At 36.4% G+C, this 16,250-nt stretch overlaps 1 protein-coding gene across 3 annotated transcripts in view; it reads left to right on the top strand.

The window, feature by feature from the left end:
• LOC127624210 (E3 ubiquitin-protein ligase KCMF1-like) overlaps positions 1-16,250 on the top strand; it is a 34,772-nt gene that overhangs the window by 8,576 nt on the left and 9,946 nt on the right. For all 3 annotated transcript variants that reach the window (XR_007968134.1, XR_007968133.1, XM_052098930.1), the window contains exons 2-4: positions 12,393-12,560; positions 12,660-12,799; positions 15,905-16,006. Coding sequence is in view for 1 of the 3 variants with exons in the window: in XM_052098930.1 (XP_051954890.1) it covers positions 12,393-12,560; positions 12,660-12,799; positions 15,905-16,006 (410 nt within the window). In the remaining 2 variants the exon portion in view is untranslated. The remainder of the gene's footprint in view (positions 1-12,392; positions 12,561-12,659; positions 12,800-15,904; positions 16,007-16,250) is intronic.

Genomic DNA, 16,250 nt, shown 5'->3' with positions numbered 1-16,250 from the left:
CATTTACATTTATGCATTTGGCAGACGCTTTTATCCAAAGCGACTTACAGTGCACTTATTACAGGGACAATCCCCCCGGAGCAACCTGGAGTTAAGTGCCTTGCTCAAGGGCCCAACAGTGGCATCTTGGTGGTGCTGGGGCTTGAACCCCTGACCTTCTGGTCAGTAACCCTGAGCCTCAACCACTGAGCCACCACTGCCCTGATTAAATTTGTCGTATTGTATGTAATTCGAAACACTACTTCCACCTCTTGAAACGTTGGCTTTGCAAATATTACAATTTGCAGCGCTACTCGTTGATGTATCAAGGGTAAAATAATTCCAAATCAGGGACATGTTTAACGCGCTGAGGTACTTTGAATGTAAAAGGTTCCGCCTCAACTTGCCTGTCACACTCACGTGTGATTGCGCAAGCAGCACAACGTATTTTAAATGTATTTAATTTAAGGCAATGTTTAAAAATAAATAATTTAGTTCTTATAAGAATTATTATACAGTAGGCCATCGTTTATTGCCATTCATTCATCAATCACTGGTAACACGGTATCGAATTTGGATCGGTCTTGCATCACCGATATCCGATCCATTCAAAAAGCTTGGATCGGCGCCGATACCGATCCAGAGTATCGGATCGATGCATCTCTACAAATATCAGTAAAACTAATATCACTGTCTGCAAATATGGGCATATCTCGTTTTAACTGATGTAATTAACCAACCTCACTCAACTTCAACATATCCAGCGTCCTGTGGATAGCTCGTATAGCTTCCTCTGAAGCATGTATTCTATCAGCCTCTCCTCAACAGTTCTCTATAATCTTTCTAATGATAAAAGGCAAATATCAATAAAACTTGTATTACAGCATATACTGTTTGCAAAAATGCAGATATCTTGTTAATACCGATGTCATTCATGAACCTCACGAAAATCCAGCGTTTTCTTCCCATTGAGCTCTAATCTAATATCTTCCTCAGAAGTGCGTATTCTATCAGCCAGAATCAAAAACTTCAGGATCAAAAGTTCCTCTGATTCACAAATCATGACTGTCCATCTGTAACAATCTAAGTAGGCGATCCAGGTAGTTTAAACTGTCTGGAGATTGAGGCTTGCGCTGGATCCGCATGAGCGTGTGAGTGCAACTCCATTGCCTCCGGAGGCTGTACGGAGGTACGATGAAAATAAGGTGCTTTTCAATCTGTTTGAAGATCTGTTTCCTTAAGAGTTCCATTCACTCAAAACAACTGTCAGTTAAGCCATTAACTGATAAGGTAGCAAGTCAGCTGATTATGTTTTCGGATGCAACCCAAAGTAAACGTGCTTCAAAGTAATATTAAAAAGTAATGTCTTTTTCACTGTATTTACAATTAGTTTATTCTGTATTTTTTGTGTAAATGAGATTGCTAACTTGGACATGCCATCCGTGGTTGCTGGACTACTGTGTGTACTGTTATTTCCTTCTTAGTAATATATTAATGTGCAAATAAATTACTAAAATTACTAAAACTATGTACCATTTAAAATACAATATGATTTTTTAGTTTTGTGTGAAATTTAGTAAATATAGTGCTAAATAATAGATTTTTCTAGCAATTTTATGTTTTTTATTTAATATATTAAATTGTGTGATATATTGGCATTGTATCGGCCTATCGGCCAACCTGTTCTCTGGATATCGGCATTGGCCATTCAAAAAAAACCTTTGTTAAAAGTTAAATCCAAAGGCTAAGCTACCTTTTAATTTGGAGTTCAAGAAATATACTCTGTTTGGTATTTAATCTTGCAGCGATTGTGTGACCAATTTTCGATTAAATTTTGCCAGTTTAATCAACTTCAGCAGATGTTTGACTTTTGAAAAACTTTCTTGTGACCCCTCCCACTCCAGCTCGTTAGGTGGCGGTAATGCACCATTAACTGGATTATCAACCACCAATAAACATCACTAGGAAAAAATACTTTCTTGCCTGTGTCATTAAAGGAACAACTTTCTTGGTGTGTGTATATATATATATAGCACTTACAGTTGAGAAGGTTCGCGGTTCACCGCCACTCTTTTAAAGCCAGCGTTTTGAAAATTACGTCTCTTCCACTCCCGAGGGATTATGGGATCGTAAAGCGTCCAGTCGATTGCACACTTCAGAATCTCGCTGGAAATTGTAAATCATCCTGCTTACTGTTTTATGAATACTGAAGATTTGGATGTACTACTTCACTGACATACTGTTTTTGGCATAATAAATAGGAAAGTGTGGATATTCCGACGGAGACACATATGGCAGAAGTATGGGTAGTATGCAGTTTTGAACTTGGCCATAGTCTGCATTAAGCAATTAAGCGCTGTGTAAGCAAGCGGCGCCCTCTAGCGATCTAGATAGCATTATCCATTATACCACTATAATACAGAATCCTTTTGGGGTTTTTTTTCTGGCTGATCCAGCTAATGGGCATTTTCGAGTTAACTGACAGCCTATGTCTGTATCCAAAAGCTGATTGACTCTTTTAACTGTAATGCGGCACTTCCTTTTCTACATCTGCCATAATAGGCATTCGAAATTTCTCCCATTCATTTTAAAACAAGCTAAGCACAGTCTTTGTTACACTAGTTCATAATGTGTTTGAGCTGATATCATGATGGCATCCTGAACAGTTGTTGCCTGGCAAATAATGCACGCAGACAAGACAGAGTGAGAGCAGCTCGCTGCACAGCCACTGCCATAATTGCCACACAACTTTATAGGACAATGGATGTGTATTTCACTGCTGTTCACCGTCAGATGTTGTTCATTAAAAATACAAAGCTATTGCAATCCGTAACTTACCTTTTCCTGTAATGTTTTGTCCTGGATATGCTTTTTCAATAAAAATAATTATTAATAATTCAAATCCAAATTTGATTTTAGGTGATCAATCCAGACATGTTTGAGAGAGAACCAAGATGCTTTAGTTAATTGATTTTGCATAAATACAGTGTCTTGTTCCGATATTGGAAAAAAAACTGTTTAAATTTATTTTTTTGTCAAAGCAAATAGGGATTTCCCCCCTCGATTTAGAAATAGTGGGATGTGTGGTTTGTTTACAGGACTTTGCCTGTACAAAGACCACAAAGATAATTTGGCAGAACTGGAAGGAAAAAGCTTGAGAAAGGATGTCAAAGCTCAGTTTTTTTAACCCAAAGATATGTAAAACCACAATCAAACTGAAAAAATAAGACTGAAAATCTATTAAATATTTAATCTCAGAAATGAAGATGCTATTTCACTTAATTTCACAAATGTATGTTTCAATAGGCTATTTAAATCCATAAAAACTTATTTGTGCTTCCCAGCAGTGTATGGCAGCAGTTTTAAAGTGTTTAAAGAATTCACTGGGTTATATGGGTCCATGCTTCATTAGCATGCATCCCAAATCACATACTAGCTGTTGTAGAGATAGTAGGGCAGAATTCTGCAAATTCTGTTTCCCGTTTTAGTTTATTTTTGGAAATCCGTGTTCTGTTTAATTACATTTTATCATCAAAAAACTGTCTAATCAAATTCATTCATAGAACTGAATCAAATGAAAACACAGCAGTTAATTTTCAACATACCATTGCATTATTTTATCAAATGAAGAGCTTCTATTCAGATTTTCACATTACAATTCAAAACACAACAGAGCATCACAGTATTAAAGGGTCATTGAACACTAAACTACATTTTCTGAGACGATACCAGATATGTATGCGTTACACATGATAGGAGACAATTTAAGCATCCAATAATTTTAAAGGGAAAGTTGGTAATTTACAGATTTTGTGCACTATTGTCTTAAGGGTTTAATATCAACATTGAGTTAGCATCAATCACATTGTGACGTTTCCATGTACTATAGTTCATCAGTGTCTCATCATTATTCATGAGACTGCATGGCCTTATCCTATAAGAAAGCACTCTCTCATGATTATTCATTAAACCACGTGACCAGCAGTTCAAACTCTGAAGCGCTTCAGTTGAGAGAGTTGATACATGGAAGCATCATGACTGAGAATTCCCGCATTGCTGACAGGGGGACAGGACAGGCTTGCAATCAGTGGCAAAACCTTATTCACGCAACAAGCATTTATTAACCTGAGGGTTTCAAGATATGCAGTGAGGTGGAGATGTGTGTGTGTGTATGTGTGTGTGTATATGTATATATATATATATATATATATATTATATATAATGTATGTCAGAAGTTTACATACACTTTGTTAGTATTTGGTATCATTGCCTTTCAATTGTTTAACTTGGGTCAAATGTTTTGGGTATCCTTCCACAAGCTTCTAACAATGAGTTGACAGAACTGCTGTAACTGAGTCAGGTTTGTAGGCGTCCTTGCTCGCTCATGCTTTTTCAGTTCTGCCCACAAATGTTCTATCGGACTGAGGTCAGGGCTTGTGGTGGCCACTCCAATACTGTGACTTTGTTGTCCTTAAACCATTTTGCCATAACTTTGCAGGTATGCTTGGAGTCATTGTCCATTTGGAAGACCCATTTGCGGCCGAGCTTTAACTTCCTGGCTGATGTCTTGAGATGTTGCTTCTCATTTCTAAAACTGTCCTTTCCTTCGCGTCCTTTTAGCTCTTCTTAGAATACGAGGAAAAGATGCAAGTGAAGGAAAGAGGATGGAGGAATCTAAGTGAAATGTATTTGTAAAATGAAATGTCCCGCTTATTCAAGCGTCATTTCAGAGGATTGCTTTTGCGCTTTTACCTCAGAGCATTTGTCGTTATGTTTTTCAAATTTCATTAATTGATTTTAAGAATAAATCTTAATAATTCAAGTTGCACAGTGGTGAAACATTAATTAAAACTTGATGTGAAGGGGAGAAGAATTTATGCATGCATCTGCTGAGATTGACAAAAAATAATTTCCATATAGACTCAACCTGCGCATCCTCACTCAAGCCTCCTCAGTTTCCTCTGTCCTCCTTTCAGTAATGTTTCATATAAACATGTGCAAAGATTGATGCGTTTTTGGCATGTTTTGCAACTGTTAAAAACGGTTCATTGTGCTGCATCTTGCTTTTTTAGTGCAAGAATGCGTTTGGTCTAATCTGCAGGGTCAGAAATGAAAAAGGGCTCAAGGCAAAAATGCCACTGAAGGTGGCAAAAATGACCCTGGAAATTAAAATGTGGGGGCAAAGTTGTTTTATAAAAATGCCACATGATTTCTATTTCGGATATATTTCTTATTATTCTAGACCTAGTATATACGTATTAAATGAAATTATTTGATCATTTAAATTTATAGGTATCCACTTATCTGATTATTCATGTTTGTATTTTAAGGAATTTATTCATTTGAAATATTTGATGCATCACAATGACGTCATATTGTCATATTTTGTATGGTTACAAAAAAATATGCACGTAATTTTCACCATAATGGTGAAAAAATGCCCCTAAAAACAACTTCAACTGGCAGATGTTTCCCCTTAATAGAAAAGTCTAAAGAGCCTCTTTTAGATGGGCTTTAGCCAATTGTTACATAAATGCTATACATACTCAAATTAATAATGATAAAAAAATGATTCTCAAAGTCACCAGAGTTGAATGCTTCAGTGTTGTTTTGCCTATGTGTACTGTCTATTGAAGCGTTTACCCTGGATCAGTCCAGCTCAAATGATCCTATACAGGTTGCTAGACCATTTTTAATTAAAAAAATTGAGTAATTACCTCATGTATTGGTATTGCAAAACCACCATTATTTTTAATTAATTTAATTTAACCACGATGGCCATCTTTGTGTTATGGCACGTGACAAATTTTGGTTATACAGCCGTTTATGGAACTTATCTCTAGAGCACATTACATGGTACATGTACATATAAACATTTTGCACGTTCTTGTTCCTTAGACTTAGAACTCATGTCCTAATGTAATGCTCAAGATTGCTCAAAGTTCCACTTTTATGGTCCATTTATAATGGGAAGGGTTCGAGTCTGTCTTATTTTTATTTAGGGGGTACCTAGGTAAGGTTAGTGTGCATGCAGTAGTGTTGGGTTCGAATTCACCTTAGTTGAGTCAGAGTCCAAAAGTGGCCGAGTCTGTCTCAAGATCGAGTCATAACAGGTCGAGTCCGAGTTGAGTCTGAGTCAGAATTAATCTGTCCATGAATCTGAATTCAAATTGTAACTGTAAACTCAACATCAATATTTTAAGCGTTTTTTTTTTTTTTACTTTCACAACTAAAACACAATTTTCAATATAAATGTAACAAAAACACCTCAATAATTTTATGATTAGTTTCCTGCTGAACAAACTTCAAATTGGTTTCAGATTGAAATCATATGCTTTAGGTGTATAAAGACAAAACTATCCTTCAACACACTTCTTAATGCATTCTGTTGACATTTGAATTATTTGTTGCTTTTTCCCCTCCACTCAAACATAGACTAAAGAAAGTGAAAGATGCATTAATCATTACAACTAGAGTTATCATTGTTTAGAATTTTAATTTAGTTTTTATTTCTACTTCATTTTCAAATTGTCCTTTCAATTTAGTTTACTTTTATCTAAAATGATCCCTATTTAAAGAAATAATATATATACTGAGATTTCTGCCGACTGATTTGGGAAAATGAGTCAACACAGTAGTAATTAGCACTTGCTGAGAAGTTACATCTCACAACTTGACTGCTAATGCTACATCCTAAAACGCCGGCAAAGCCCAATGCTAATATTAGGGCCATTTGACACGGGCATGATTGGTATTTGCGGAAAACATGGGGTAGTTCTACACACTGCTTGTGCATCTAAAACCCTTATGCGTCCGTGTGTTATTGTTTAAAAAAAAATAAGAGGTATCATAAAAATGTATTTAGTATTACCTTGAAGCTCACATACTCCATATTCCACATGACAAAATGGTAACAGAATTGGAAACGCATGATCCGGTTCTAATGTGTACATTCCTTGGTTCTATAAGGATTGGTTTGCCCAAAACTGAAAATTCAGTCATTGTTTACTCACCCCTGTGTTATAACACCATATGATTTTCATTATTTTTATTAACATAAAGGGAGAAATTGTGAAAAAAATTAAATAAACAATGCTCCGTGAGCGTACTCTATGATGTCACACAATGGCAGTTTATGGTGATCACTTCAAAAGAATAATTCAGAAGTCTAACAAATTATTGTATGTGTCTTGTTCTGAAGGAATACGATAAGTTTTGGTGAGATATATATATATATATATATATATATATATATCACAATATCCAATTACATCGGCAACCCCCCGGGCTGAGGGATCGGTGAATATTCTTGCTTTAGTGATTTTGCATTGAAAATGTAATCCATTTTAAAATTCTAATAGCACTCCAAATGAAACGAAAAACCAAATAAAATAATGAAGTTCCACGAGACTTCACGCTTCCGTACAAACAGCGTGTCATACATGCGCATTGACGCTTTTGTCATCTGTTCTTAATAATATAATAAAGTGTGTATCTTCAAGCGCGTGTCTGTGTGTCTACAGACACATTATTTGTAATATTAATTTGATAATAATAATAATAATAGCCTTATAATAATATAATAATAATTGAATACATTAATGGGGAAATAAGCCAAATGTCGTCTTGACATCATCAAAGGCATCAGCTATTGGCGATCACTCTGACCATCAATGATCCTTGAGATCATCGTCTGTCAGCACAACCGTAATGTGCATTTCTCTCTATAAATTAACAAAACATTCAAACAGTCTCCTCGCTCCTACAGCTTTTGCCAGTGTCGCTGCAGCTCGCGCTTGTAAAATTTGTATGTTAAAGACTTATTATTTCGGTGTAGTATTTTAGTGTTAGCAATGTTACTTAAAACATTCTTTCTCAGCCCTGGAACTCAAACCATTTTCTGATGAAAGTGTGTATCTTCAAGCGCGTGTCTGTGTGTCTACAGACACATTATTTGTAATATTAATTTGATAATAATAATAATAGCCTTATAATAATATAATAATAATTATATTATCGTAACCTCGATCTCTGCTTTTCTTTTAAAAAAGCAGAGATGGGAGGCATCGAGTCAATTTATTTTTGTGGTAATCGACATTATGCCACAAATGCAGCTGATTTCAATTGTTTTATCCTCATTGTAATACGCTGACTTCAGATCGATCACATTCATTCTAAAAAAAATGCTAGAGACAATGCAACAAAGCATGTGTCTAAATATGCCTTTAAAGTTCTTTTTAAAGGTGCACACAGTAATTCTAATCCATTATACTTTTTTGTCAAAATCTCCTCTGTCTGCTAGCTGTCCATTCTGTGGGTGGGCTGAAAAAAAAATGTAGTATTTGTACACAGCCCTGGCTTTGTAATTGGGGTAAAACAAAGTGGAACAGACCGGTCCACACAACACTACTCCATCCAATCAGCAACAGGGTGGTTCTTGCATTTGCACAGGATGGGGGGAAGGGCAGAGCAAATCTGGCTAATGCAAATTTTTAAACTCCAAGGAGGACAAATGGTTTAGAAACAGACCAATATAAAAAGATCAGATGAATATTAACCAAATAAGAAGGGTTAGGATAAGTCGAGGGCTAGGAGCAGCGTCAACATCGATGAGGCTTTTCTGTGGTGGAGAGACCACAGAGAGGTAAAAGGCTTGAAGATGAAGGCAGAAATTGCTCTCTTTTTTTTCCTCATTAGGTGTGTAACTTACATTTAGCTGTGTTTTACAGAACCCATTAGGGCTGCAACTAATTATTATTTTGATAATCGATTAATCTAATGATTATTAGAATGATTATTGGAACTATTATTCAACTATTTGGCGATTATTGCAACGATTAATCATCAGCTCTTAACTGATTATTCAGCTTGTGTCCTGACTTAAAGGGTTGTATTAAACGTGCTTACTAACAATAAAGAGGACAAAATCATCTTTTAAAAATACCTCTAAATCACATTCACTGAGTTAAAGGCACAAAACACTTTTTAATAAGTTTAATTTAGTAAATAAAATCCTACTGTTAGCAAGTGTTTTTGTCTGGTTTTCCATTTAAACATTTTCTAAAAATCCTTAAAATAAGATACATTTACTTGAGAAGCAACATATAAGATATTTAGACTTGCTTTAAAAGAATGTATCTTAAATATAAGTGTATTTTTTTATATATATATAAGTGTATTTCTTCACTTGGTTATACTTCTGCGAGTGAAGTAAAGACAAAATATACTTATATTAATATCTCAAAAAGCGAGTCTAAATATCTTATATGCTGCTTCTCATGTGAATGCATCTTTTATTAAAGGATTTTTTTTATATTTTAAAATATTTGTATTTTTAATATTATATTCAACATTCTCAGATAACAATTTTTTCTTCTTCAGTATAGTTCTTAAAGTAAATGTACATTGTTTTAAATGTGTTTTAGATATTTTTATTGGAAAACAAGCCAAAAAAATCATAGACGTATGTTGTTGCAGTGTATAATGGGGGAAAGACTTCCTCTCTCACCTTTCTGTTCACTTCAATCCATCTTTAACTCACGAAAAAACAAACTCTCTGTTATTAAAAATAATATATATATTATGATTCAATAAGTCGTGAGCCATCACGTTATAATCTAGCTTTAGTAAGTGCGGGCTCGAGGGACGAGCTTCCCTGTGACGGTGTGTGTATCAGCCGGGTGCAATTTCAGTCTCTCACCCTTAGATCGGGACATTCGCGCAACTCCTAGAAGAGGTGCAGACCGCACAGAGAAATGCCAGATTTGGAGTTTATAGTTAATTACATGATCTACTTCCATATTATTTGAACTTTAATAAAGCTGTAATGCATTAAATATAACTGCATTTAAGATGTAACACCGGGGTGTTTCCTTTAAAGAGCTCCGACTCCGCTTATTCCACAACGAGAGTGCTTCTGTATTTACTAGGCCTGGGCGAAAAATCGATTCAATGAATTAATTCGAATTTTTTGTTGCTGGCGATTTAAAAATAAGTAAATCGAGTTTTTGTGTAATGGCGCATTTTTGGCTCCCGGAGCATCCGTGAGCGTTAGTTTCACATAGCAGTATGGCAGCTGACAACAACAACATCATAGCACACACCTAAACGGCAACAGCATACAGCAAGCGACAACATGGCTACGGTGAGAGTGGGAAGTTTGTTCCCAAGAAACTTCATCCCAGAAATGGGGGTTACATTTGTCTTGCTTTTGATTAAATAAAAGCAAAATTTGCTTTAAGTTGTCTGCCGTTTGTCGTATTGATTTCCTTAATAAGTAGATGGGAAAATCGGGAAAAAATCGTAAATCGAATTAAAAAAAATAAAATCGGAGATTTTATTTTTAGGCCATATCGCCCAGCCCTAGTATTTACTTATGTTATTTTTGTATAATTCCCTTGACCTTTGCGGTCTACATCACCTGAAGCTGTTTGGAAAGTTTATGGGGCATCTGGACTGTGATCCGTGTAATTCTTCCTCTCCTCAGTCAGGCGTGAGCTGCAGTCCTGCTCTCACGCATCATTACAGTTTAATGTGTTCCCATGTTACGTTAAATGAGATCAAACGACTATTCGACAATGAAAATTTTTGTCGACAATTTTTTATTGTTGATGTTGTCGATAACGTCGACTAATCGTTTCAGCCCTAGGACCCATATATTCTGTTGTTGTGATGTTCGATTTAGTAGCAGGAGAGATGTGAGTGTCTGGAGCTGGTGTGTGTAAAACTGTCTCACGTGCATGAATTTGGGTGGCGGAGCTTCCAAAGGAGCACTGAAGGGAGGGGTTTGTTTGTTTGGGGCTATTTTACTTTGAGTGATTATTTTTTAATTCAGTAACAATTAAAACAAATATTGGCGGATTAGTCTGTTATCGGCAGGTACAACCCAACTTAGTTATCGGTAAAATCCACTATCAGTTGACCTCAACATTATATTTGGACTTGGTTCTAAGTCTAAGGAACAAGAATGTGCAAAATGTTTATATATGTACCGTGTAATGTGCTCTATAGATACGTTTTTGTTCTAAGGAGCTAGGACCATCCTGAGCCGAGATATTGAGGTTTCTGGAAATGTCTGTATCCCCAAAATTTGTTATGTGCCATGACACAAAGATGGCCATCATGGTTAAACCAAGTAAAATCAAATCACTGAGATCACATTTTTTCCCTATTCTGATAGTTGATGTGAACATTACATTTACATTTGCATTGCACTTATTACAGGGACATTCCCCCTGCAGCAGCTTGGAGTTGAGTGCCTTGCTCAAGGACACAATAGTGGTGGCTTTGGGAATAGAACGGGCAACCTTCTGCTTACCAGTTCTGTACTTTAGCCCACTATGCCACCACCACTCTGACTGAAGCTCCTGACCCATATCTGCATGATTTTATGCACTGCACTGCTAACATAGGATTGGCTGAATAGATAATCACATGGATGATTGTTGGTGCCAGACGGTTGGTTTGAGTATTTCTGTAACTGCTGATCATCTGGGATTTTCACACACAACAGTCTCTAGAGTTAACTCAGAATGGTGCCAAAAACAAAAAACATCCAGTGACGGGCAGTTCTGCAGATGGAAATGTCTTGTTGATGAGAGAGGTCAACAGAGAATGGCCAGACTGGTTCGAACTGACAAAGTCTACAGTAACTCAGATAACCTCTCTGTACAATTGTGGTGAGAAGAATAGCATCTCAGAATGCTGTTCTGAGATGTGGGTTGGTGCTGTGTAGGCAGCACGAGGGGACCTTCACAATATTAGGCAAGTGGTTTTAATGTTGTGGCTGATTTGTGTATATATTGAATCATTGTAATATAGAATAGGGAGGTCTGTGACAATTACCAGCCCCATTAAAATGTTAGTCTTTATAAAATGTTGCTATTCAATTCTCTCATAAGAGCAGATGCTAAATCATTGTAGAAAATCATTGACCACTTAAAATCATTGCGATGCTCATGATGTTGTTTTATTGTATATCAGCAACAAAACATCAAACATATTGTAAATGTCTAATAGGTCATCCAGCATTAATGTGGATATTGCTCCCTCAAAGCGAGAGTTTAAATGTGTCCATAATCATTTGTTTTGAGAATATCAGTTTGAACCCCTTCTAGTCCATATTCGAATAGTGAGATGAATACATCTTAAGCGACTAAAGCTGCAATGGGCACTGCTCCTGCTTTGCACAAGGTACCACAACTATGTCAGCCTTCATCATCCGTAACAAGGCAGAGCTTCTTTAAATGTGTTCTCCTCGGCAGTATTTGCTGCAAGTTATATGCAGTGTTGATGTTGCTTTATTGTAAGAAATCGGAATTAGCCAGTTGAATCCGGCCTGTGATAAATGGCGTAACAGTCCTTAGAAGTTACTTTCAGTTAGTTGTGTTAAAATGCCTTCTGTTCTCATGCAGGTGTGAGCTGTGATGCATGTTTAAAAGGGAACTTCAGAGGACGCCGATACAAGTGTTTAATTTGCTACGACTACGACCTTTGTGCATCTTGCTATGAAAGTGGAGCCACAACAACTAGACACACCACGGAGCACCCAATGCAGTGCATACTAACCAGGGTAGACTTTGGTAAGTAAAGCCATCTTTTGACTTCATCAGCTTTAAGTAATGATGTTTTGATTGTGCAATAATGGTGATGGTGATTGGGTTTATCTATGCTCTCTGCAGACTTGTATTATGGGGGAGAGGCATTCTCAGTAGAGCAACCTCAGTCATTTACTTGTCCTTATTGTGGTAAAATGGGCTACACAGAAACATCTCTACAGGAGCACGTCACCTCAGAGCACGCAGAAACCTCTACAGAGGTGGTGAGTACACATGCCGTCTTTGTTGAAAGTTTTTGGATGAAGTTGGTGGTTTTTTTGTTCCCATAAAAACCATTAAATAAAATCGCAGTGTTTCGCAAGATCTTTGCTGGCATTTACTTATGTAATAATTAATGGTTGAAGGTTGACGATATATCAGTTTTACAGATGAATCAGTACCGGTAGTTTTTGGAACAGTTATCGGCAAAGGTGATGCAGATATTTTCTCCATGTTTCTTTGTGCCCAGAATCCTTTACCTAATGAATATATAGGCAACAAACCGCTATATTTTTTATATATTTATAACATTTACATATAGAGCATTGTAGCGGAGCCAATACTCTTGTCACCATCACTATTTATGGATAAAAGGATAAAAATATGAAAATTAACTAGCCATTATTGATGACCTACTATTGATGAATGATGAACTGCTGTTGAGTAACTGCTCATACGGCATTTATTAGCCCATATGACAATGTTTACTTTATAGTAGTGTTGTAACGATACCCTAATCATATCTTATGATAATATACCAGCTCAAGTATCACAGTACCACACGATAGTGTGTTAATTCTTAACACAGTTTGTCATAGCAAAAGTGGTTCTTAAAAACTAGTCATTCCACTTGTTGCTCCAGAAGTGGTGAAAATAATTGATGGATAAACTGGGAGAAGGATCAAATGGACTTGTTACATAATACATTCTGAGTTTGACATAAAAATAAAAATACAAAATCTTTGCCACATCAAAATGGCTTTAAACTTTTATTCCATTATTTCTGTGATTATTTGATTGTTGGTAACATAAAAATAAAGAGTGTTTTGAGCAGACTGAACATTGAAAAGACCTATTTCACAGGCTGTGATGATGTGTTTCCACCTTATTTAGCAGCGTACATCTTGCAAACTTTTTTTAAAATATTGAGTTTAAGTTTATAACATGTGTTATATTACCCTGGAATTAGTTTTAAAAAAGGAATTACCACAGCTGCGAGGGGGTTTCGATTACAACTGCTGAGCGTGAGACAGTACATTTGGAATCTCCCTTTTTGCTGTCTTAATCCACCACTTTCTATTATTTTTTTTTTCTTCTGAAAGTAATTCAAATGTAATAGACGATTTTTTATTTTGCTCTTGAGGCAAATGGGTACATGAAAATAATATTTGCTGTGGTCTCCCATTCACATCAGCATCGGCATGTCAGTCTACTTTGTTCATCAAGGAGAGAAAGGGGCAGAACCGCTGTTAATGTATAAAAGTGACTGATGTTTATACACATTAAGGGGGTTTCACATGATGTCAGCTGCTGCTATATTCAGTCGATGAAGTGATGCCACTTTACACCAAATATGTTTTTCAGACACGTTTTTACCTCACTAATTATGTCTGAGTTCAATGCAACAATAAAAAATACTGTCCAAATTTATGAAGCCATATTGAATGTACTTTAAAATATATATATATATATATATATATATATATTACCTTATCGTTTCCAATTATCCAGAGACCCCAGTTACTGAATACATTAATTACATTCACCAAGAAAACGCTAAGACCTTAACGTAAACGAGTCTAATGTAAACGTATAAAATCGCCGTCTTCATTAGCGACTCAAAATGATTCAATGACTCGCTCATGGCACATAAGATGCTCATTTAGCCAGTTAGTGTCATCTCTAGAAGTAGTCACTGAACTAATCACTAAATGAAACCGAACAAATTTGTTAAACTGAAGCAAGCCACATCAAAATACCATTTATTTTTGCAGCTAATTCTGCACAATTGTGCAGTTGATTTGCAGTACTTAAATCATTAAAATTGCTGGAATTGGTGCTTCTAGCTTCAAATAATATCCCCGGAAAACATGTTTGTGGACCGGTCTCACCATTTTTCCAGATTGCACCAGTTTGATTGATTTGTATGACTCTGAGTCCAGGCTAATAGTATGTGTGAAAGGGTTAATTGGTTATCTACCTTCTCCCACCACCTTAGTTATCTGCAAAATCATAAAAACAATGATTGATAATAAACATATGTGACATTTCACAAAATGTGAAATTCAGTAACAAAAAGGGACCTTATATAAAATTTTGTGACTTGATTAAGTCAAGATTTTTGGATGTACCTTGATGCAGTCTTCACATAATGACAGTATATGATGCCTTATGTTTTGAATTCAGTCTATAATAATATAGCGGGTGGCTGGGGCTCAGGTGGTAGAGTGGGTTGGCTGCTAATCGCAGGGTTGGCGGTTCGATTCCCGGCCCACACGACTCCACATGCCAAAGTGTCCTTGGGCAAGACACTAAACCCCAAGTTGCTCCCAATGGCAGGCTAGTGCCTTGCATGGCAGCTCTGCCGCCATTAGTGTATGAGTGTGTGTGTGAATGGGTGATTGGGACACAGTGTAAAGCGCTTTGGTAACCTCTAAGGCATAGGCGGAAATCGCCTATGCCTTAAATCGCCTATGCCGGAAATCGCCTACGCCTATGCCCCCCATCTGAGGGTTGTCCCCCCCTAAAATATCATTAAAATATGTGTATTGTAAATAATATAATGATATATTCTTAAAATAATTGTTTAAGAAATAAAATATTACAAATGCAAACGGGGCAACAACAAAAAAACCCTTGGTGTCCCCTTCAAAAATTTCTCTTGAGAATTGTTATGTGTATTGTCCCCCCCAACATTTTGATGAAATTTTCGCCCCTGCTCTAAGGTTAAAAAAAAAGCACTATATATGTGCGACCATTTACCATTATGCGAGACTTGCGAAACAATAATGAGATGCCGAAGTTAAGCTAAAGTGGATTCATTAAAAAATAGCACCACTTCGAATACTCGAGGACACAAAATGACTGCGTGAATAGGCCTTATGATTAGTCTGAGTTTTCCTAGGTGTTGTAAACTGCAGTTTATGGTACAGATGAATGATACCATTAAATACAAAAGATGCATATCACCTTAAACATTTTATCCACAGGCATGTTAAGTACAATAAAAAAAAAAACTGTTGCTTGTTACTCTGCAACTGTAGGCAATGACCTAAACGTATCACAAAGTGTTGTTGTATGTAATGGTTCTCTCTGTCTCTCTTTACCAGATTTGCCCAATCTGTGCAGCTTTGCCTGGTGGCGACCCCAATCATGTGACAGATGACTTTGCTGCTCATCTCACACTTGAACACAGAGCACCTAGAGATTTAATATCCTTTTATGTGAAGCTAATGAAATCATGTATTTGCTCCTTTACACAATATGTGCATATGTGCAAGTCACCTCACAGATGACCTTGCCCATGTTTCCACGATTTATCGACTGTGCTTAATGGTTGCATGAGGTTTTTTCTTAAGGTTTTATGGCCATGGATCTTTGAGGATTTGAATGCAGGTGTTTTTGCTTTTGAGGTTTTTGTCTTTGTTTTGGGTTGATTTGACAGATATATTAGAG

Source organism: Xyrauchen texanus, chromosome 3 (genome assembly GCF_025860055.1).
Source record: "Xyrauchen texanus isolate HMW12.3.18 chromosome 3, RBS_HiC_50CHRs, whole genome shotgun sequence".
Classification (NCBI taxonomy): domain Eukaryota; kingdom Metazoa; phylum Chordata; class Actinopteri; order Cypriniformes; family Catostomidae; genus Xyrauchen; species Xyrauchen texanus.
The sequence above is the reverse complement of the archived record's forward strand: the minus strand, read 5'-3'. Positions and strand labels throughout refer to the sequence as shown.